The sequence below is a fragment of the Staurois parvus genome, unplaced genomic scaffold, assembly GCF_062004578.1.
Source record: "Staurois parvus isolate SC_StPar_1 unplaced genomic scaffold, SC_StPar_1.0 ptg000019l, whole genome shotgun sequence".
NCBI classification, from domain to species: Eukaryota; Metazoa; Chordata; class Amphibia; order Anura; family Ranidae; genus Staurois; species Staurois parvus.
Window position 1 is genome coordinate 13,634,636 of NW_028317815.1, and position 23,950 is coordinate 13,658,585.

At 42.3% G+C, this 23,950-nt stretch overlaps 1 protein-coding gene across 8 annotated transcripts in view; it reads right to left on the reverse strand.

Moving 5' to 3' along the window:
* KIF21A (kinesin family member 21A) overlaps positions 1-23,950 on the reverse strand; it is a 208,859-nt gene that overhangs the window by 111,922 nt on the left and 72,987 nt on the right. For all 8 annotated transcript variants that reach the window (XM_089684956.1, XM_089684992.1, XM_089684972.1 and 5 more), the window contains exons 2-6: positions 15,623-15,845; positions 8,276-8,458; positions 7,236-7,385; positions 6,037-6,171; positions 3,866-4,033 (exon numbers count right to left, since the gene is read on the reverse strand). In XM_089684956.1, coding sequence (XP_089541082.1) covers positions 3,866-4,033; positions 6,037-6,171; positions 7,236-7,385; positions 8,276-8,458; positions 15,623-15,845 — 859 coding nt within the window. The remainder of the gene's footprint in view (positions 1-3,865; positions 4,034-6,036; positions 6,172-7,235; positions 7,386-8,275; positions 8,459-15,622; positions 15,846-23,950) is intronic.

Below are 23,950 nucleotides of genomic sequence, written 5' to 3' on the forward strand. Positions count from 1 at the left end.
TCCAGCAGCTCACATAGCCCGGACAGCACACTTCCCCCTTCCCTGCATGGACAGGAGAGGAGAGAGGGATGGATGTGCACTGCCTCCTCCCGCCCCTCTCCTCCTGTCTACCCCACCCACACTCCACCTCCTAACCAGTGCTGAGCCTGAGAAGATGTGTGGTCGGGAAATTTCAAATTCAGATCACTCTTCAGAGAGCAGTTAGCTGGCAGGGAGGAGATGCTGTATCACCTCCTCACCACCTGCTTTAACCCCTAGAACCCCACACCATGTTTATTGCACGCAGTTGTGGGGTGCATAGCAGCCTCATTCACTTGAATGGGTCACATTCAGCAGGCACTGTGCCCACAAAATGCAACAGAGGATATAATTTCTGCTATGGCCACAAAACCTCACAGTGGCAGTATGTGTACACCCCAACGTGATGCTCATCCTGACTGCTACACTCCATGTTTTGTTTTTTTACTTACTCCTGACCACTGTACTCTGTGCTGCTTTAAATGAAGTTCTTCTTTAAGGAAAGGCTCAGTAAAGCAGCCTATACATTAATTTTTTTTTTTTTTTGTTCAACAGTGGGTTGAAAAAAAAAAAAAAAAAAAAAATTACTTTACTCTCTTATTCACAAATTCGACGTGGATGGGGAATCACTCCCACTGAGGTAATGTGTTCTAAACGTGAAGAGACTTCAATGCCACCAGAAAACACTGATCAGTGCTGCCAGCTATAGTCGGTGGTGCTGATCGTGCAGAAATGTTCCTAGAGGCTGATTGTACAGAAGTCAAATCGGTACATCGACTTCTGTACAACCAGCCTGCCCATACATGGATCAGAATTCAACCGGTCCTCAGTGACTCCTCACTGAAGCAAAGGAACTTTGATCCATGTACGGCCAAAAAAAAAAAAAAAATATCCTTTTTGTGTGCATAAAAACATATGAAATGGAAAAACATTTAATTAAAAAAAAATGTTCCTTTGTTCTGAGGTTTGTGTCTTTGAGACTGTCAGTTCTGGCACAGTATTTAGTATTTTGTGGGTAAGAGTACAGTTGTATAGGTGTGCATTATATACAGCAGACACAGATTCTGTTCAATCCCGCCTTAAGACCCTCCCACTGGCCAGCCACAGAACTTATTTCTCTGTTCTTTCCCAGGGTGCCCCACATCTTTCATATTCCCAGTCTTCCTCACATTTTGTCATTACTTGTTACGAGTATTGTTAATATTGTCAACATTTACATATTGTTTATACTGTTTAGAGGCCAAGTTTGCCTTTAAAAACATATATCCTGCGCACTGCTGACACCTGTCCACTCCCTTTCGAACTGTCCCCTGCCCTGCTGACCCCCTGTACACTGGCCTACAAACTGCTCAACCCTGCAATACACTACCATACTGACCCCTGTCCCCCACTCTGCTGACCGCCTATCCTCTGTAGGCCAGTGTACAGGGGGTCAGCAGGGAAACCCGCTGAACCCTGCAATACACTACCATACTGACCCCCTGTCCTCCTCTCTACTGACCGCCCGTCCTCCTCTCTACTGACCGCCCGTCCTCCTCTCTACTGACCGCCCGTCCTCCTCTCTACTGACCGCCCGTCCTCCTCTCTACTGACCGCCCGTCCTCCTCTCTACTGACCGCCCGTCCTCCGCCCTACTGACCGCCCGTCCTCCGCCCTACTGACCGCCCGTCCTCCGCCCTACTGACCGCCCGTCCTCCGCCCTACTGACCGCCCGTCCTCCGCCCTACTGACCGCCCGTCCTCCGCCCTACTGACCGCCCGTCCTCCGCCCTACTGACCGCCCGTCCTCCGCCCTACTGACCCCCTGTACACTGGCCTACAAACTGCTGAACCCTGCAAGGCACTACCATACTGACCCCTGTCCTCCTCCCTGCTGACTCCATGTACAATGGCCTACAAACTGCTGACTCCTGCAATACATTACCATACTGACACCTGTCCTCTGTTGTGCTGACTGCCCGTTCTCTGCCCTGCTGACTCCTGTACACTGGTCTACAAACTGCTAACTCCTGCAATACACTACCATACTGACCCTTGTCCTCCACTTTGCTGACTGACCATCCTTTGCCCTGCCGACTCCCTGTACACTGCCCTACAACTACTGATCTCTGCCCTTTTTTCTGATACTTCCTGCTGACCTCCTATCCTCTGCCCCCTGACATTTTTTACTGCACCCCCATACAAGACCAGCTAGATCTGGCCCTGGTACTACTATGGTGAGATTTCAGTGTAGTTTTGGCCGCACAGATTGTAAAAACCTTATCAAAAGTTGTATCACTTAGTCACACTGCAAGTCTGATCAAAATCATATTGCAGCAGTAGTATCTCCTAGTCCTCAGAAAGAAATCCACTGATCTAATGGTTAAGTTCTACGGATCTTCAGCTTTTAGCCAAACCAGAACTGTCTTTAAAGCTGAAGTTTATTCAAAAAAAAAAAAAAAAATCCATACAGCTGTTGTCACATAACTTACCGTACCTGTAATGAAGTATGTACCACGTTTTAGCGGCAGCTGGATCCAGGAGAAATTTTCACTGCAGAAATACCTATCCTCTTCCTCTGAACTTCTGGTGCTGCAATGATCGGGTCTTCAGGTAAAAGAGTAATATACATGGTCCGAAGGGGACACACCCTCTTAATTTCTCCTTCTTCATTGAAAGAAAAAACTAATTTTCATTGATTATACTGCTTGCTTGTAACAATCTGTGAATGGTGGAGAATCTGGTCAGTCACAGGATTTTCTCCTTTATTCATAGACAGTGTTACAAGCAGTGTGATCAATGACAGAACTTTTACCAGTGGATGAGGATGAAGAAAGAGGTGTGTCCCTGTTGGACCATCTGTACTGATGTTCTGCCTGAAGACCTGAAGCTGTTAACCACTGTAGTACTGGAAGTTCAGAGACAGGAAGAGGACAGACATCCCTGCAGTGAAGATTTCTCATGGATCCAGTTGCTTGAAAAAAGTGGGACATACTTCATTACAGGTAAGTGATGTGATTGAAACGGTAGGGAACTATTTTTCTAAGCTAAATTTCAGTTTTAGGTCCCATTCACCCCTTAGCATTGCAGGAACACGTGTGTTCCCTCACTTTTGTAGTGCATGTTTCACACATCGCACAAAGGGCAGCCAATTCACTTTAACGGGCTCCCCTATGCATGACAAATGCACCAAAGTAGTGCCAGAACCTTTTCAGTAGTGGAGTGTCAAGTGTCTGCTAACCATGCTTGGGGTGTCATTAACAATTAAGGGGACTGCACACACGATGCACATGTGCAGCACCTTTCCGAAATGCATGGCAAAATGTACATTTATGTGTGTTTTGTTGCACATTTAAGTGTGAATGCAGCCATAAAGTCTTAGGTACCCTAATGAACAGACTTTGGCACTGGAAACCAAGCATATACCTTTAGATGACATTTTTAGTATCCTGGATGTCCTGAATTCCCATAACTTGCCCAATACTTTGTTTCTTATAATAGTCAGGTCTATCTAATGGCCATAATGCAGTATTGCCCTGATTGAGGTGCTTCATGAAAAATCTCCATTATTTGCCTGTATATTCCTGAAGGCTATGCCAATGCTTGAGACATTTGCACAGCATATTTATAGCATAGATATGTGCAGATTAAAGCCCTCACCCAATGCTGTATTGGCCATTTAAACAAATGTTTAGGCCCTGTAGCCTGTGGAGTTCCATTAGGCTTAGATAAAATGCAGAATTAAAATACATTTTCAGGTTATATCCTTCGAAACACAATCCTTGTCTTACTTTCCAACATCACTCTAAGTGTTCACTATTTTCACAAAACTAGAAGTAGCTCATTGTGAAATAAGCACATAATCTTACCAGCCCACAGTTGATGGAAATTCCTTCTTTAGCTCGTTCACCTGTAGCTCCTGTGCGTTTAAGTCGCTCTGATCCAGCCAAGTCGACAAAATGGAACTTGGCAGTAAGGGTTTCAAACTCATTCATTTGTGTAGATTCAGATGTTATCCTATTATCCAAGTCACTGTCCTAAAAAGTACAGCGGGAACAAGTTCAAAGTATAGAACAGCAAAATAAATTATATATATATATATCTCTCTCTCTATCTATATCTACACACATACATATATACACACATATACTACATACATATACACACACACACTATATTGCCAAAAGTATTGGGACACCCCTTCAAATCATTGAATTCAGGTGTTCCAAACACCTCCATGGCCACAGGTGTATAAAATCAAGCACTGAGGCATTCAGACTGCTTCTACAAACATTTGTGAAAGAATGGGTTGCTCTCAGGAGCTCAGTGAATTCAAGCGTTGTACTGTGATAGGTTGCCATCTGTGCAATAAGTCCACCTGTGAAATTTCCTTGTTACTAAATATTCCACGATCAACTGTGGAAGCAACTGGGAACAACAGCAACTCAGCCAACAAGTGATAGGCCACATAAAATGACAGCGGGGTCATCGCATGCTGATGCGCATAGTGTGCAGAAGTCGCCAACTGTCTGCAGAGTCAATAGCTAAAAATCCCAAACTTCTTTTGGCCTTCAGATCGACACAACAGTGCATAGAGAACTTCATGGAATGGGTTTCCATGGCCGAGCAGCTGCATCCAAGCCTTATATCACCAAGTGTAATGCAAAGCGTCGGATGCAGTGGTGTGAAGCATACCGCCACTGGACTCTAGAATAGTAGAGACGTGTTCTCTGGAGTGATAAATCACACTTCTCTGTCTGGTAATCTGATGGACATGTCTGGGTTTGGCGGTGGCCAGGAGAACGGTACTTGCCTGACTACACTGCGCCAAGCGTAGTTTGGTGGAGGGGAGATTATGGTACGGGGTCGTTTTTCAGGGGTTGGGCTTGGCCCCTTCGTTTGTTAAAGGAACTCTTAAGACGTCAGCATACCAAGACATTTTGGACATTTCATGTTCCCAATTTGCGCGAATAGTTTGTGGATGGCCCCTTCCTGTTCCAACATGACTGCTCAGCAGTGCACAAAGCAAGGTCCATAAAGACATGGATGAATGAGTTGAATTACAGCTGAGACTGCGAGCCAGGCCTTCTCGTCTGATATCAGTGCCTGACCTATATGGCTTGCAAGAACACATCAGCTCTGGATGGACATCAGGAGTCTACCTTCAACATACTCTATACTTTCGTATGCTAAACCTATCATGAAAACTGAAGGTGAGCATAACTCGCCCATCTCCACAATAGCTATCTCCCTACACACTTCTAATTTAAAGGGTAACCCAAGATTAAATATGCAATATATTGCAGCTTACCAGTACTCAGATGTGGTAGCTGCTTTAGTTTTCAGGCTTTGTTCCTTTTATCACCCTGATCCTCCACGTTACACACATTCTACCCAAGGGTGACAACACTCACTCACCACACTGTATCTACTGTATGTAGAAGCAGTGTTCTCAGCCTTCAACAAGACTAAAATCACCTTCTCTTTTCTTCAGAGCATAGCAAGAGGTGTTCTGTAGCCAACAGAGAGCTGATAACAATGCAACCCTATACATGGACAGAGCAGAGAGCACAGGAAGGACACTAGTCACCTGGAGAAGAAAAACCTGTTGACCTTATCAGATGTGTCCTCTCCATTTATCAAACAGATATAACAAAACACTTTTAATAGTATCATCGGATCAAAACTGGAGCAAATAAGAAATTCATTGTTAGGATTTACAATCACTTTAAACTTCACAGAACTTTTTAGTGTCCAACCAAATAAAAGTTTTGGTTGTACCAGATCTCTAAACCTAAGTGAATAACACTCATTACACACATTAAAATCTGATTGCACAATCTCCTTTAGATCTACCAAAAACGAAGTCATGCAAATGTCTGCCTATTCAGCAAGTACTCATATTACATAGTTTTAGTAAATCTAACATATATCGCAGTCAGATTGAAATGTGTATGATGACCCTATATAGAAACCCCTAAAAATTTTCTACACAAAATCTAAAAAAAAAACAAAAAAAACATTGTAATAATGAACATACGGTGTCAAATTTTGGACACACACGGCTTTGACATAGGTGGATTGTGAATATGGCATGAGAGCGTGAACTTTGCACATTCATTTGTGTGCTGGCAGTAGTTCTAGATAAGGCACCCAATTTCAAGCACTGCATCATCTGAAAATGAAATAGAAAAAAAAAAAATCTACATTAGTTATGAGTTATTATTATAAATAATACAAGATTTATATAGAGTTAACAATGTGAGTAGAGCTTTACAAAGTTAGTTTGATTCCAAACCTAGAAAGGTTAATTCTCCATTAAATTCAAGTAGTTGCTTCTGAAACTAACACGAGTTGTAAAAAAAAAAAAAGTGTAACAGAAAATGTTCTTTTAGGAACAAATTAAAAAAAAATAAAATAAAGTATCTAGACAACATGTTTTACCATGCAGTAAGCAGCTTCTTTATCTTTTAATCCTTGCCTATATTCTAGTTTAAGCTGATGCCACGATCGGTGCTCTGGGTGGCTCCTTTCTCTCAGCATCCCATGGAGCCACCCTTGTATGCAATTACTAGTGTTGTGTCTCCCTACACTGTGGGCGTCTGTAGAAACACACAGCACCGTAGTCTGGGACAGCAAAGCACTCCCCTGCTCCTCTTTCCTCCTCCAAGCTAAAACTGACTCCAGAACACACTGTTCACTGTTTTTCCTGTGAAGACTAGAATATTAGGGAAGCCACATTAAGACAGCAGGTGCCAGCAGCATTTAAAGATGGAACATGCAAGTGCAAGGAACCCCACTGACAGCTGACGAATCATCCGTTGGCCGGCTTACTGGCCCGCTCCTTGACAACCAGCTATTCGCTGGAAACCAGCGGTTAGGAGCATTCAGTGTTTTTTTTTCCTGCCGAAAAACCACTCCAAAAAAAGTGGGTTTTTTTCCTCTGCTCCTAGAAGCTGAGGCTTGAAAAATGCTTCTAGCCTACAACAGTGTGCATGGACACATAGGATAACAATATTCGCTTCTAGGGGCAGAAAATAAAACAAACACTCAAGTAGCTGCTAGGAGCTTAAAAATAAGCTTGTGTGCCTACAGCCTAAAGAGTAGTTGTATTGTATCTTTACTACTAAAGAATATTAGTTAAGTGGAATCTATTTTTTCAAAATAACTGACAGTTCAATGTTTCATAACTGACAATAAACATGCCTGATAAAATACTAAGAAAAAACAAAAACATACCTCTGCCTCTGATGCCACAATACGTGTTGTGACTCCAACTGTATAAATGCCACCATTTGAATCTTCATGGATTTTGATGTTAGATTTTTTATTCCTGGACTCAATGTCCCGTGTTGTATCAAACAAATCAAGTACTTCTTCATTGTAAAGCTAAATAAAACAGTGTGTGTGATAAATCAGTTAACATGTTCCCACAAATGGAATATATGTACAATTTTGGTTCAAAGGCATAAACCCATAATTCCGCTATCAAGCAAGCTGCCCAGTGATTGCTTGTACCCATATGGAAGGTGCAAATATTAGCACAATTTGTATTCAATGTTATGGTACCAAGAGCAGGTCCCACAACAATAAAAAGGTATCTTAAGACTTACGCATCACCATATAGACAATGCTCATTTCAAAAGAAAGCGTTTTGTACATGGTTTCTGAAAATAACATTTTATTCCACAATTACAACCACCTTGAAAAGAGGAGATATAATTAAAGAACTCTCTCTCCAAGAGCAAAACTACGTGTTAACCCCTGAAAGTACACATTGCAATTGGTCCCATTCAAGTCTGTTTAGGGTTTTCAAATATGATTGCATTTCTGTCTGTGCAGGCAAGGATGAAGCCCAAATTATAGATGTTATGAGTGTATAAAGAGCCAGCACAACCCCTGCTCCTTCCTCCTCTGAAAGCTACCTGATGAAAAGGGAAAATCTGCAGCTATGCCATCGAACAATAAAGCCCTGTGCGTGCCTCCTCTGCTATTTGTTTTTTGTGTTTTTTTTTTACTTTTTTGTAACTACAGAGAAAATTTACGGATTACAGATCAAAACACATACCTACAGCCTGCCATTTTGGATCAGAGGAGAGGGTACAGTTGTAACGGTTGTCAGCTTGTGCTGTTGTGAATGACCATGCAGGAGAACAGCTTGGTCATTCGCAAAAACACAAAACCACAACAACCCAGGCCTGCTACTTCACTAGTCTAATCTAGTGTTGTGGGCCTGTGGTTAAGTGGCATTGTACTTATATAAAAGAAATCAAACAAACCTCCAAGAACTGAGCATTAACTTTAAAATCAGGTGGAGGAAGACCTTGCTCCAGGGCAGCTTGTTGTTTGTCTTCTATTCTTCTAAAGAGATGTTTGACAGCTCGAGGAATAATGCCTTGTTCTTCTTCTGTTATGTTCACGTCAAACCCTGTGCCCATTGTATAGGTTTTTCCAGCTCCTGTCTGATTTGGAGGAAACACAAAACATTAAAAACACATACATACATATAATACACTACATTGAGGAATATGGAAAGCAACAAACTTTCATAACTATTATCCGACTATTCTCCCCAACCCCCCTGAAGATTGCTGTGATATACCGGCCTTCTGGATCCATATCCAGCTTCCGGGATGACTTTTCCTCCTGGCTACCCTTCTTCCTCTCCTCTGAGCTACCCACTATCATCCTTGGGGATTTCAACATCCCTGTCAACATCGACAACCCGGACACATCCCATCTCCTCCACTTAACCTCCTCCTTTGCACTTGCACAGTGCATACAATCCACCACCCACTCAGACGGTAATATCCTTGATCTTGTCTTCTCCAACCGCTGCGCTCCCCACAACCTCACTAACACCCCCTTCCCTCTCTCTGACCATAACCTGATTACCTTCTCTTTCTCCTCGTCCTCCAACGCCTACCCCTCCAAATGTCACACTACTACCAGCCGTAACCTCCGCAACCTTAACCCTGCCCCCCTCCACTCTGCAGCTGATCAACTCCATGACAGCATCCTCCCCCTGTCCTGCCCCGACTTGGCTATGAGTGCCTACAACAACGCGCTGTCAACAGCCCTTGACTCACTAGCGCCTTTAACCACACGCAACATCAGACCCCGACCGCTCCAGCCCTGGCAGACTGATCACACCAAAACCCTCAAACTACACAGTCGTGCCCTGGAGCGACTATGGCGCAAAACCAAATCCCAACAAGCCTTCACCCGCTACAAATCTGCCTTCCACACCTACACCTCCTCCCTCCACGCAGTCAAACAAGCCTACTTCCTGACCCTCATCAAGGCCCTCTCCTCCAATCCTCGCCGACTCTTCTCCACCTTCAACTTTCTACTCTTGCCACCCCCACCTCCACCCAGCACCTCACTCACTGCCCTTGAGATTGCCAATCACTTCAAAAACAAGATTGACACAATTCGCAAGGACATCACCGCAACTCACACGCCCTCTCAACCAGTCCCCTCTCACACAGCTACCCCCTCATCCCCCCTCTCCCTCGACATAACCCTGAGGGACTTTGTCGCTGCTCAAACTCCCTCCAACCCCGGTCCCCCTCACTCAACTACCCCCTCATCACCCCTCTCCCACGGCTCCACCACTGCTCTGACCTCCACTTCCACCCCACCCTACATTCCTCATACCGAAGCTCCCCCAACACTCCGCACCTTTGACCTTACTACCATTGAGGAAGTCTCCAAGATCCTCTCTGATGCCTGCCTCACCACCTGCCCCCTCGACCCTATCCCCTCACAACTCCTACGACCTCCCTCCCCCTCCATCCTACGCTCCCTTACCCACATCTTCAATCTCTCCCTCTCCTCCGGCACTTTCCCCTCCCCTCTGAAACATGCACACATCACCCCCATACTTAAAAAGCCCTCCCTGGACCCCAATGACCCGAACAACCTCAGACCCATCTCCCTGCTCCCATTTACATCTAAACTCCTTGAGCACCTAGTCTACACCCGCCTAAGCTCTCACCTCAACGACAACAACCTCCTCGATCCCCTACAGTCCGGCTTCCGTCCCCTACACTCCACCGAAACTTCCTTACTCAAACTCTCCAACGACATGCTAACCGCCAAAGCTAATGGCCACTATTCAGTGCTGCTACTCCTTGACCTCTCTGCGGCCTTCGACACAGTCGACCACCCCCTCCTCCTCAAAAAACTACACTCCCTCGGCCTCAGAGACTCTGCTCTCTCCTGGCTCTCATCCTACCTGTCACAACGCTCTTTCAGCGTTACCTATAATGCTACCACCTCCCCCTCACTCCCCCTCTCTGTTTGGGTCCCTCAAGGCTCTGTCCTCGGGCCCCTTCTCTTCTCCATCTACACCTCCTCCCTTGGCCAACTCATACACTCTCACAGCTTCAACTACCACCTATATGCCGACGACACACAAATCTATCTCTCAACCCCCCACCTCACCCCCTCGGTCTCCACCCGAATCACACACCTACTGAGCGACATAGCAGACTGGATGTCACTCCACTTCCTTAAACTGAACCTCTCCAAAACCGAGTTTCTTGTCTTCCCCCCAGCCCGCACACCACCCCCCATTGACTTCTCTGTCACACCCAACAAGGCCACCATCAAACCCGCCCTGCAGGCCAGAGTACTTGGTGTCATTATGGACTCCAACCTATCCTTCCAGCCCCAAGTCCAATCTTTAACAAACTCGTGCAGACTCCACCTCCGCAACATCGCCAAAATACGCACGTTCCTAACCCCAGAAACCACTAAACAGCTCATCCACTCCCTCATCATATCACGACTCGACTACTGCAACTCCCTCCTCACTGGCCTGCCTCGCTTCAGTCGATCCTGAATACGGCTGCCAGACTCATTCACCTTTCCAACCGCTCCGTTTCCGCCACCCCCCTCTGCCAATCCCTCCACTGGCTTCCGATTGCGCAACGGATCAAATTCAAAATCCTAACACTGACGTACAAGGCTGTGCACCATACTGCCCCGAACTACACCATTGACCTAATATCCAAGTACCGCCCAGCACGCACACTCCGCTCCTCACAAGACCTCCTTCTCTCTAGTTCCCTGGTCTCCTCCTCCCATGCCCGCCTCCAGGACTTCTCTAGGGTGTCATCCATCCTCTGGAACTCCCTGCCCCAACCCATCAGATTATCACCTACTCTCCTCTCCTTTAGGCGCACCCTGAAAACCCACCTCTTCAGGGAAGCCTACCCCACCCCCTGCTAACTTGTCGACCTCCTCCACTCTTCCTACCACTCCATCCCCCACAGCTATTTCCTCCTGTACCACTATCCCCTCCCTCCTAGATTATAAGCTCGAAAGAGCAGGGCCCTCGATCCCGTCATATTTTGCATTGTATTGTTATTGTTCTGTCACATGTTCTGTCCCCCTTTGTAATGTACAGCGCTGAGCGAACTATTGGCACTTTATAAATACTGTATAATAATAACAATAATAATAACTCCAATGAGACTCGTGTTTGGTAAGATTGCTACACACCCCCAAATCACATCATAATTTTAAATGGATTGCAGGACCACAAATAGGTTAACCATTTATCTGTATGAACAAAAAAAAACACTATCTGATTTGGAAGCAAGAAAGAATTTGGAAGATAGATTTAATCAGGAATGTATTTGCAGTAACAAAATACCCCGAAGACTAAATTAATCTAAATAAATCTACCTTTGGTTTAAACTTGCCTTCTAAAAGAGCTCTGCAAATTGTATAACATATTTATTAAGCGAGCAGTACATACTTAGAGCAAGATTGTAAAATGAAAAAATATGAAGATGATTTATTGGATAAAGCAGAGTTTGAAAAGAGACTATTTGTACATCTGTGTGACTGTATCATGAAATACAGCTTATCCAACAAACAAAACTAATGTTGGCCATATCTCATATCACAACTCCTATTTACCTATATATTTAGGAAATAAAAACTACCATAAGCAGTTTGAAAGATGGGATTTTTGTACTCCCCATACAAATGTTTCTCGGAGTTCATTGAGGGATACAGAATTCACAGACATTTGGGTTTTACGGTCGCCCAAAGGAGGATTTGAACATTGGCAAAAAAAAAAGAAAAAGAAAATAAAAACAAACAGTGGCCAGCCTGGTATAATCTCTCCCATACCTAGCATGTAGTGGTGCACCGAAATGAAAATTCTGGTGCCCGAAACTGAAACTCCAAAATGCACTTGGCCAAAAACCGAAATGCGCAGTTTTTAAAAATGAATATATATTTTTTGGAAAAAAATACACATTGATTAAAAAAAAATATATATACCCAAATTGTTTTGTAAAATATGTAAGAGGATGTTATGGAGAGTAAATAGATACCCAACATGTCACGCTTTAAAATTGTGCAAGCTCGTGGAATGGCATGAAATGCGGTACTTAATCTCCATGGGTGATGCTTTAAAAATTTCTACAGGTTAGCAGTGTAAAGTTACAGAGCTCTAGTTTATAGAATTATAGTTCTTGCTCCGACGTTTGTGGCGATACCTCACATGTGTGGTTTGAACACCATTTACATATGTAGGCATGGCCTACGTATGCATTCACCACTATGTGCAAGCATGGGGGTACTTTAAACATTTTTAAAAAAATGTATTTAATGGTTTTTTTGCACCGTTCCTTTTAAAAAAATTGTAATCACTTTTATTCTTATCACAAGAAATGCATGCATCCCTTGTGATAGAAATAATTAGTGACAGGTCCTTTTTATGGAGAGATATGGGGTCAATAAGACCCCACATCTCTCCTCTGCAATGTAAAGCATTAGTTAAAAAAAAAAAAAAAAAAAAAAAAAAAAAAGCACAGATCGAGCACTTTTAAAAAAATGGCCGGAACCAGAAGTGACATCGGTCCAGTCCTCCATAGAGATGTGTAGCGGCCATCTTTCCTTCACTTATCTCTATGCCCAGCGCCGGGATCGATGGATTATCAGGTAAGACTGAATTACCGGGCGGGAGCAAAGGGCGGGTTTTTTTGGCACCTGTATCAGTGCTTTTTTTCCATTTCAGCCGAAAGGGGTGTTTTCGGCCGCAATGTTTCGGCCACCTGATATTCGGTGCATCCCTACTAGCATGCCCCAGATTTTTAGCAAAAGCAATGCAGACAGCAAGACTATAAAAGCACAGAAGAGTGGTCTGAACATCCACCTGGCAAAAATAGAGAATGAGGCCTGAACATCCTCTTGCAAAAAACACAGAGAATATGTGAATGGAAGACTAAGAAGCACCTTGCAAACCCAGAAAAAGTTGCCGATGCCAAAAAGCCCATGAAGCACCTACAGACTTCACCCAGACTATCCTTTGTCAGGAAAGGGTGGAACCTGATCCCTAAGACCACAGACTTAAACAATGGTCTGTCTGAATCACCAACAAATGGTGGAGAGAGAATCTGGTTCCCCACTTTAGGACTGACAAAGAGAATTGATCTTCTTAATGGAAACAGTGGCTGCAAGGTGACTCATCTGTATGTTTGCAGTTGAAACCACTGGCATCTCCATTACCCAAGCTATGGCTTCTGAATCCCTCAAAACTGAAGATGGGTCCACAAATCCTAGACCTCTGAATCCTCCAAACCGGTAGATAAGTCCCCTTTGGCAAGGGCTACAAACTAGACTTTTGGAAAGGATTTCCAGAGGTTTATCTATGGGATTCTTAATGAAGTACTGACTTGTAGAGTATCTGCCAGTGCTTAAGTTGGAACAATGCCAGACCAACAGTGGGAATGTCCCGCTTCTTAATAAAGGACTCATCAAATGGGTATTGAGCTGCAAAGTGTTTGGGAGGTATGAAACTTTGTTTGCTAGATTCCATACTACTGGAAGTAACAAATGCACCAGGAAACGTTTTCTCATTATTGCAGTGCAATTTGGGATCGCGGTCAGAATTGCAGCAATTCTGCCCAAGATCAAAAAGGCCAGATGTGAATGGGGTTTAAAACTATCCCAGTCTAGTAACAGCACTAGTAGAAGCTATAGGCTGCTCTTCCATTTTTAAGCTGGTATGCACCACATCACTAAGAGCCACAATTGTCTTGCTAAGCCTGGGGATTATGGCAGTTGCCTGTGACTCCTCAAAGAGAACATCAATTGGAAAGGAGTTCTGAAACTCTTCATCAGATAAATCTTCCACAGCAAAACACTCAGAGACCGTTAAAGCTGCAAACACGTCAGATGAGAACAAGATGTTGAAGTACACTTATAGTTTTTGCAGACAAATTCAGCAGTCATATATGCAATTTGGCCCATGAAATCCTGCATAAATGCAATGAAATCCATCTGTAACAAAGCTGGTGGGGGGGGGGGGGGCGGCACACCCAATTGAGCTGAAGAAAACTCAGAAGAATGTAAGGACTCCAGCAGGGGAAAGCTCACCAGGGTATTAGTGTCAAGACCTTCAGATGGAGGATTGTAAGCTGTCCCAGAATTGTAAATGGATCATGAGCTGAAAGTACCAGATATAGCAGGACTACTCTGAGTGTCTGGGATCCGACGTGTTAGACTTCTTGGCCAGGACGATGTAGCTCAGAATACAAGGTAAACACTTTGGGAACGCACTAGCTGCTTAAAGCAAGAGAAATTCAAAAGCACCAGAGGTGATCAGGTAACTGTAGGCAGTAGCAAGGAATAACCCAGGTGAAACAGTGTGTTGCTTACAATTAGGAGCACTGGCAGGAACACAGCACAGAGTTCACCTGTACAACCCTGCACACAATGCTGAAACTAGAGACAAATTGGGGTAATAATGATGCCTAATGGTTCTAACAAATTAAGTTCCTGATACCCAACTCTCACAGCCTACTCAGAAATGAGTCTTCAAAGATAGGGGTAATACCAGAGGGCTTTGTCAGGACTCTGGACTTGGAAAATGCTCTGTGGCTAATAAGTATATAAAGGTTTGGCAGTTTTCCAGTTTAGCAGGGTCCAGGTACTGCCTGAAAAGCTGTTTCTGAGGATACACCAATCCAGATACCTGCATTAAAAAAATTCCACCTCAAGGAGTACTTAGAGAAGACTTGATTAAAGAACAATTAATCTCCAGAAAAGGAAAAAATGTCTAGTAAACCTTACTCAGAAAAAAAGACATCTATCCTCCTAGGGCACTAACAAAAAATTGAGGCATGCTAGGAGAGGGAGAGGATTTATAGCAGGCTATTCGCTGTTTTTTTTTTTTTTTATCAGTGTCCAAATTCCTCTTGTAGGGGGCAGTATAGGCAACTCTATGGCTCACGTGTCCTCCAATAAAAGATAAATATAAAACATAATAATGTTAAATATAACATATCAATTTATAATCATGTATTTACAGGATCATTTTACTTATTTAAGAAGTTGATTCTTACCATTCTCCCTCATATGATAGAGCATATAAGTTTTTTTGCCAGACTAAACATGAACACACCAGCAGCAACCTCTAAAAAAAAAAATGGACAGCGCACTCTATTTCTACAGCGCTTCCGGAAGGGAGACAATTTTTCAATTAAAGCAGAAAACCCAATAAAAGACCAGCATTTATATGCCAGTGCCAAAAATCATCAAAAGTTGTTGCCGCTTTAAGAGACTGCAGAACACGGCATGATTTTTTTCCATAATCTTACCTGTCCATAGGCAAATACAGTTGCATTGTAGCCCTCAAAACATCCTTCAATGAGTTTCTCTGTACAGTGATAATAAATGTCATCCTGTCTGGAATCAATATCGAAGACATAGTCAAAGGTGAATGCCTTATCCTTTCCTAGGAAAACTTGGGGCTCTCCAGGCGTTACTGATGTGCAAATATGACAACCTTCAATTTTCTCTTTGGCAAGTTGCGGTCGAATTCTGGAAGAAAAATAGAAAGATCAAGGTAACAAAAAGCTTTTAAAAAGGGAGGAGAAAAAAAAACAAAAAACAAAATGAAAACCAAAAATGTAATGCTCCTGAATTCTTTAAGAACAAAAACAGAACATCTAAGACCGTTTTTTCCTCACTTTGGAGGAATTTCCTCACTTCCTCTTGTGCCTACAGACAGCAAGTTCTCTCAAACTCATGGCCAAAAAAAGCTGTCAGGGGTAACCCTTCCCCACTCCAGGCAACTTAATGTAGGCCATAGATGGGTCGTTTATCAGCCGAATTTTCGTCCGCACGAAAAATCGGCCGATATTCACGCCATTAGTGGGGCAATGCCGTCGGCTGTTTTTCGTGGATCTTCTCATTGCTTTTTATCAGTCATGCTGGAAAATCCACGAAAAACAGCCGTTTTTCATAGACATTGGTGGCAGCATCAGCCGCGACTGATTTTGCGTTATCAGCTGACAATTCGGCCGATAAACGGCCAGTCTATGGCCAGCCTTAGAATGTATACAAAACAATCAATGAATTAAAAAAATTTACATTTCATTTGACACATTGATATATATCAAATAAACACATTTCACCAATAAAATACAGCAATTTTTGACAACTTGTTTGCTTCACAGCATTGTAGTTATTGCAATAAGTGACTAATGGTATCCCTTAAAGATTATTTCCATCTTGCAACCTCAATGCACTACAACTACAATGCACTTGTAGTACAAAATTGAGGTTGCAAGAAGGAAATCAGCTTTAAGGGATACCATTAGTCACTTATTGCAATAACTACAATGTTGTGAAGTAAACAAGTTGTCAAAAATGGCTGTATTTTATTGGTGAAATATGTGTTGTTTATTCGTTATGTATTAATGTGTCAAATAAAATGTAAATTTTTAAATAATTGATTGCTTTGTATACATTCTAAGGTTGCCCTAAAAATCCCACAAAATGTAAGATATAATTCTCTCTATTATGGAAATAGGGATGGCGGCAACCAAACCCTAAGTTACGCTGGATGACTTTTTATTTACCCTTCCCCACTTCAGCAGTGTACCTAGTGTCATTGACATGTAAAATGGATTCTTGTTTTTTAAAAAACATACACACACACACCAGCAATAGGTCACAATTATTTTCAGCAGCATTTATGAACTTAAAGTGTTACTAAACCCAGGACCCTTCATTCACTATATCTGGTCTCCCACAGTACACAGAACATGGAAATGCAATTATTTTAGTAAAAATAAACTGCTAAATACCTTTTCTCATCAGCAGTTAGAGCAGTCTTGTGACTTCTATCAGTTTTCAGCAGAGCACTGGTTAAAGCTTGTAGGAGGAAATTTCTTTAAGACCTCTGACCTCTGTCTGGACAGTGCTGATTGGCCCTGTTCTGATCACATGCACTCTCCCAAGAAAAAGAAAATCTCTCTAGCAATACACACTAAATTGAGCATGTGCAGTGTCTCCACAGGATATGTCTCATCAGGAGATAAGAGGGGAGCACTAGAAGGGGAGGATCAGAGAAGTCAGGATCAAACAGCATTTTTACACAATGCAGAGGATCAACCCCTTAGGTTGCACACAGAGTATACCAAGCATGCTTTACTGCATATACAGACTGATTTTACGGTTGTGGGTTTAATAACACTTTAAATAAACACTAATAACAGACTGAACAAAATAAGAAACAGTAAAGATTTTTATAAATGTAAATATATAAAATCGTGTTGTTTAAAAAAAAAAAAGTGAAGGTTTACTAGCAGCACATATAGTGTGCTGCAGCAAAGAAATGGGAAAATATCTGTGTGCTGAAAAATCAGGGGTGTTAACAGCGATGCACCTACTGAGCAAGGTGATAATAACTGCATGATAAATAGGCCAAAACCTAAAGTGTTTCTAAACCCACAACAGTAAAATCAGCCTGTATATGCAGTAAAGCATGCTTGTTATATACTCACTGTGGAAACTAAGAGGGTAAACCTCTGCATTGTGTAAAAAAGCTGTTTGATCCTGACTTCTCTGATCCTCTCCTTCTTCCAGTGTCCCCCTCTTATCGCCTGATAAGACATACCTGTGGAGTCACTCTGCACATGCTCAGTTTGGTATATATTGCTACGGAGGTTTTGTTTTTCTTGGGAGAGTGCATATGATCAGGAAAGGGCCAATCAGTACTGTTCAGACACAGGTCAGGGGTCCTGCATCCTCCTAGAGCAAAATGTAAACTCCTACAAGCTTTAAAATGTGCTCAGCTGGACACCGATAGAAGTTACAGGACTATAGTAACTGCTGATGAGAAAAGATATTTAGCAGTTTATATTTACTAAAATAATTGCACATCCATGTTCTGTGTACTGTGGGAGACAAGATATATTGACTGCATGGTCCTGGATTTAGTAACACTAAGGTTTTAATAGTGGTGCACCATGGCGAAATCTGAGGCTCATAACATCACGCTCTTGATGTAACAGGCCTACAGGGTACTATATATAATATGCAAGTTACAATCAATCAGCTGTTACAATATTTAGGCAGCAAATAGGCATTCATTGAAATTTGCAAAAAAAAAACAGGCAATTGTGACAATTGCCACACTTACATTATATGATGTTTTTTCTTGAAAACTACGTTAATTTGCTCCTATTGTAATTCTAAACATGAGAAAGCTTATAATGCTGACTCTGGTGGGCCTCCACCCACATATCTGCTGTTGGTGAGCAGAGCCAGAAGACAGCACGAGGAGGAAGCTCAGAGGAAAAAAAATATACAACCCCAATTCCAAAAAAGTTGGGACACTGTGTAAAATTTACATTAAATCACAATGCAGTGATTTTCAAATCTCATAAACCCAAATTTTATTCACAAAAGAAAATAGAAACACATCTCATAAAAGTTGGGAGAGGGCAAAAAAGTTGGCAAAGCAAGGAAGAGCTGGAAGAACATTTTACAACTAATTAGGTGAACTGCTTCCCCTGCTACAGGGCGGCAGGGCTGCACAAAATCAAGTATATATACACACACAAGATTTTGCATTTCCGGGTAGGGGGCGCCTGCCACCCTACCCGCGCTGCCATCGGCAGCTACAGCTGTCGATCACCGGGTTCCAGCCGGAGATTCCCCGCCGGCACCTGGCGATTGCCGAGGAACAGTGAAAAACACAGATCTCTCCCCTGTCAGCACAAACAAGCTGCTTTGTATTGCTCTGCACAGCACAGCACAGCAAAGCAATACAAAGCAGCTCATCTCCCTAGTAAAACACACACAGCACATAATGTAAAACACAACACAGCAAACAGTTAACCCTTTGATCGCCCAGTGTCATTCGTACAGTGTCAGTGCTTTTTATTAGCACTGATCACTGTATTAGTGTCATTGGGATGTCAGCGGCAGTAAGTTCCCCACCACAGTGTCAGTCCCGCTAAAAGTTGCTGATTGCCACCATTACTAGTATAAAAAAATATATATATACCGCCATTTTGTAGATGCTATAGCTTTCACGTAAACCAATTAATTTACATGTATTAGGATTTTTTATTTTTTTTAAGCAAAGACATGTAGCAGAATACATTTTGGCCTAAATTTATGGCGAAATCTGATTTGTAAAAAATTTTTTCTTGATATATTCTATAGCAAAAACTCAAAAAAATTTTTTTTTTCAAAATTGTTGGTCTTTTTTTTGTTTATAAACATAAAAAATAAACGCAGAGGCGATAAAAAAAAACAACAAATTTAATTTGGGTGCAGCGTTGCATGACCGCGCAATTGTCAGTTAAAATAATGCAGTGCCGTATCGTAAAGAATAGCCTGGTCAGGAAGGGGGGTAAATCCTCTGCAGGGCAAGTGGTTAATTGGCAAAAAGCCAGTAACAGCACTGGGTATAAAAAGGCATCTTAGTCAGTGTCTCAGTAAAGATGTACAGACGTTCACCAATATGTGAAAAGCTGCATTTAAAAATGGTCAAACATTTTGAGAATAATATTCGTCAAGGTAAAATTGTACAGACTTGAAATGTTTCATAATCTACAGTACACATCATCAAAAGGTTCAGAGAATCTTCAGAAATCTGTGTGCAAGGGATAAGGCTGAAAGGCAATATTGATGTCCATCATCTTCCGGCCTTCAGACAGCACTGCATTAAAAACAGGCATGATTCTGTGATGGACATCACTGCATGGGGTCAGGAATACTTTCAGAAATTATTGTCTAAAACAGTTTGCTGTGCCATCCAAAAAAGAAAAATAAACCTGTATTATGCAAAGAAGAAGCCATATTTGACCATGATCCAGCAACACTGCAGTCTTCTCTGGGCCAAAGCTCATTTAAAATGGTCTGTTGCAAAGTGGAAAACTGTTCTGTGATCAGACTAATCGAAATTTGACATTCTTTTTGGCAACCATGGGCGTCGTGTCCTCTGGACTAAAGAGAGGAATCTTCTGGCTTATCACAATTCAGATCAAAAGCCTGCATCTCTGATGGTAGGGAGGTGCATTAATAAGCATGAAATTGGCAGTTTGCACATCTGGAAAGGCACCATCAATGCTGAAAGATATATCCAAGTTTAGAGCAGCATATGCTTCCATCCAGATGTCTTTTTCAGGGAAGGCCTTGCATATTTCAGCAGGACAGTGCTAAACTGCATACTGCATCTATGACAACAGCAAGGCTTTGCAGTAGAAGAGTTTGTGTACTTAACTGGCCTGCCTGAAATCCAGACCTTTCACCAACTGAAAATATTTGGCGCATCTTGAAATTAAAAATACGACAAAGAAGACCCAGGACTGTTGAGCAGCTAGAATCCTAGATCAGGTAAGAACATTCCTCTCTCAAAACTGCAAGAACTGGTCTCCTCAATTCACAGACATTTACAGAGCATTGTTAAAGCGCAGTTCCACTCACCGGTCAAAAAATAAAAGTCAGCAGCTACAAAAACTGTAGCTGCTGACTTTTAAAAAACAGCCACTTACCTGTCCCTCGGTCCCACAGTGTGTCCCCCGCAGCCCGTTTCACCAGCCATCCTGGATTCCACGAGGCTGGCATCTTCAGTGTGGGCACCCGGCTGTGATAGCTTGCGGCTTCACAGCCGGGTACCCACTGCGCATGCGCAAGTAGAACTGCACTTCATGAATGGTCCTGTAGTCTTCTGGGACCTGTCCCATGTCCCAAAAGACTACAGGGTGGGAGGGAGGACACTTCTAGGCGATCGGACTGGAAGTGGGAACAGATTCCTATCAAATTCAGGTACCCGCTTCCCCCTGCCCCCCAAAAGGTGCCAATCCTTAATGGGGAGCAGTCCTTAAAGTGGAACTTCCCCTTTTGGGTGGAGCTCCGCTTTAAAAGGAAAGAAGATGCTACACAACTTTGAGATGTGTTGTTGGCATCACTTACCTTATTTTCTTCTTAAAATGGTAAATTTTCTCAGTTTAAACAATTGATATATATTCTATTTTCTGGGAGTAAAATACGAGTTTATGAGATTTGCAAATCATTGCATTCTGATTTTATGTAGATTTTACAGTGTCCCAACTTTGTTGGCATTACTAACAAGCAGTAGTTGTTTCTGAGCTGTTAGAAACTGACTGAGACTGGACTCTAGCGGCTCATGCACATAGGCATACAATTTTCTGCATACAGATTTGTTATTTGTATGGATCTGAACATAGCAATATTGTAATCTTTGAGCCCACCTTCACTACTCAGTTTTTGTCTGCAATGTTTAGTAAACAAAACTAGAAAAAAGTGTTCATGTGCCTGTTAATCAAAATTGCTACCAATGTATGTTCGTGCAGAAAACTGAGGCAATAAACATACATTTGTGACAAATTTGAAATCAACACTGTAGCCACTATTTTTGGAGCACGAAACGTCTTTACCATGCAATCACTTCAGCCTCGGGTTCACACATCTGCAATGCGTGATGCATTTTAGATTGCAATGAATTGCAAAAATATGTCAAACAACATTGTTTTCTACTGTGGCTGTTCATTCATGCAGTTCACCCGCTATGTGATTTTGAAAAGGGTCTTGTGCGTTTTTAGTTCAATGCGGTGTGATTTCCAGGCTCATTAACTTTAATGGGAACGCTTCCAAATCGCATATTTCCTCAGCTTGTTCTCCCCTCCTCCTACACCTCCCCTCCTCTCCACATCTGAATCCAGAACCACTGGACAAATCTCTTTGAAAAATCGCACTGAAATCGGACATGAAAATCCTACTGCATACATGTGCACCCAGGCTCACTGCATCATGCTTTAGAAGAGATCTGTCTAACAATATTGTATATAAAATAAAATATGACTTCCCATTAATAATTTCTTTTATGGTGAGAGCACATGGTGGAACAGTGTAAATGAAGTGCATTTCCCTGACAGGGGGCCTAGAGAAATCAATTGCTGTGTGTAGCTATACACATCTATGCACAAGTACATGCGCAAAAATGTGTAGGAGTACAGGCATGTAACACTGGACGCAGATATCTGTGTGCAAAGTTGTACTCCTGTACACATATGTGCGTGTACGCAGGTACTTGTGAATACACATGTACGGCTGCATACAGTCATTGATGTTTAAAGATGGCCATGTGCAGCACTTGTGGGAAATTTCACCAGATTTACACTATAAGGAAGGACAGGGCATTGTCCTCACTCAGCATGGCAGTAAGTTCTCACTCGGGCTTAAATTTTGCAAAGATGCGATCTATACTTAATAAAAAAAAAAAAAAACCTATGTAGCTATCATTTTTCTGCACATTGAAGAGCAGTTGATATCCTCACACATCTTTCATCACATAGTTCCCATACTTCTGTGAGATCTAGTAACACAAATCATCAATTACAAAAATGCCATTTTTATACATCATATCTAGATGACCAAAGTAATCAATGATGCAGCAATAAGAAGGTCAGAGGGATTACTTATTTTTACAGTTAAGAGACCAAAAGCCCAGAAGTACATTCTCCGGAAATGAAGACTCCTTCAATTACTCTGCTGATCACAGTACATCATCCATAAAATGCCAGTTTACTCTATTTTCAGGTTGGAAACATGAGAAACTTCTAACCAGATTGGACATAATTGCTACAAATTGTAGGCTACCAACAAGAAGAGCAGCTTAAATATGCGTTGGGTGTGCAAAAATTAAACAATGCAGATTTTCAAGTTTCAAGAATCATGCTGTATGTGTGCCGTTTCTAATTATTACTTACATTCACATTCCCCTTAAACTGATTAAAAAAAAAGGAGGCCAACCTGTTCTTAAAAAAAATGAATCACCCCCAGAAAATGATGTGGATTTGAGCTACCACCCCATAGGCAACCTGGGTTGACCAAGGTTAAACTGCCCATAGACAGATGATCACCTATTCTAGCTAACAAATATCAGCACACATCATTTGGCAGCAGCAGACATGCCCTGGTCCACAGGTCTTAGCTGATATGTGGGAGGAAAGGGGAAAAAAAAAAAAAAAAGACTGACAAATTTAAAATCCCTGTCAAATCGCTATAACTTCCTTTGAGATGAGAATGTTTGAAGAGGCCTGCCAGTGCACTCTCTTCCTCCTCCTGCCCCATACCCCCTTTGCTCCAGGCAACACATTCACACAGTTGAGACAATAAGTAGCATTAAGATACCTCCAGCCTATGATGCACTCAAGAGTTCATTTAAAAAGGGCAAAAACTGGAGCCAGTTGTGAGATGGAACCCATTATAAAACTGTGACTGGTTGCCAAGATTGCAGTATTTGGGTACAATATTCATGTAGAATATTCAGCTGGAGGGGGGTAGGTTTTCTAGTATAGATCAGGGGGCTGGGCAGGATGTTCGAAGTGCACTTGTTCTCTAACCACCTGCCTACCAGGCCAAATCTCATATTTCTCTCCTACATGTAAAAATTAACATTTTTTTGCTACAAAATTATTTGGAACCCCCTAACATTTTATATATTATTTCAAGAAAAGGCCATGGAGAATAAAATGCACTTTAATGGATTTTACTGAACCCAAACACAATAGAATACCAAATGTTTTAAAATTGCATAAGCCTGTGGAATGGCAACAAAATATGGTACTTTAAATTATCCATAGACAATGCTTTTAAACACT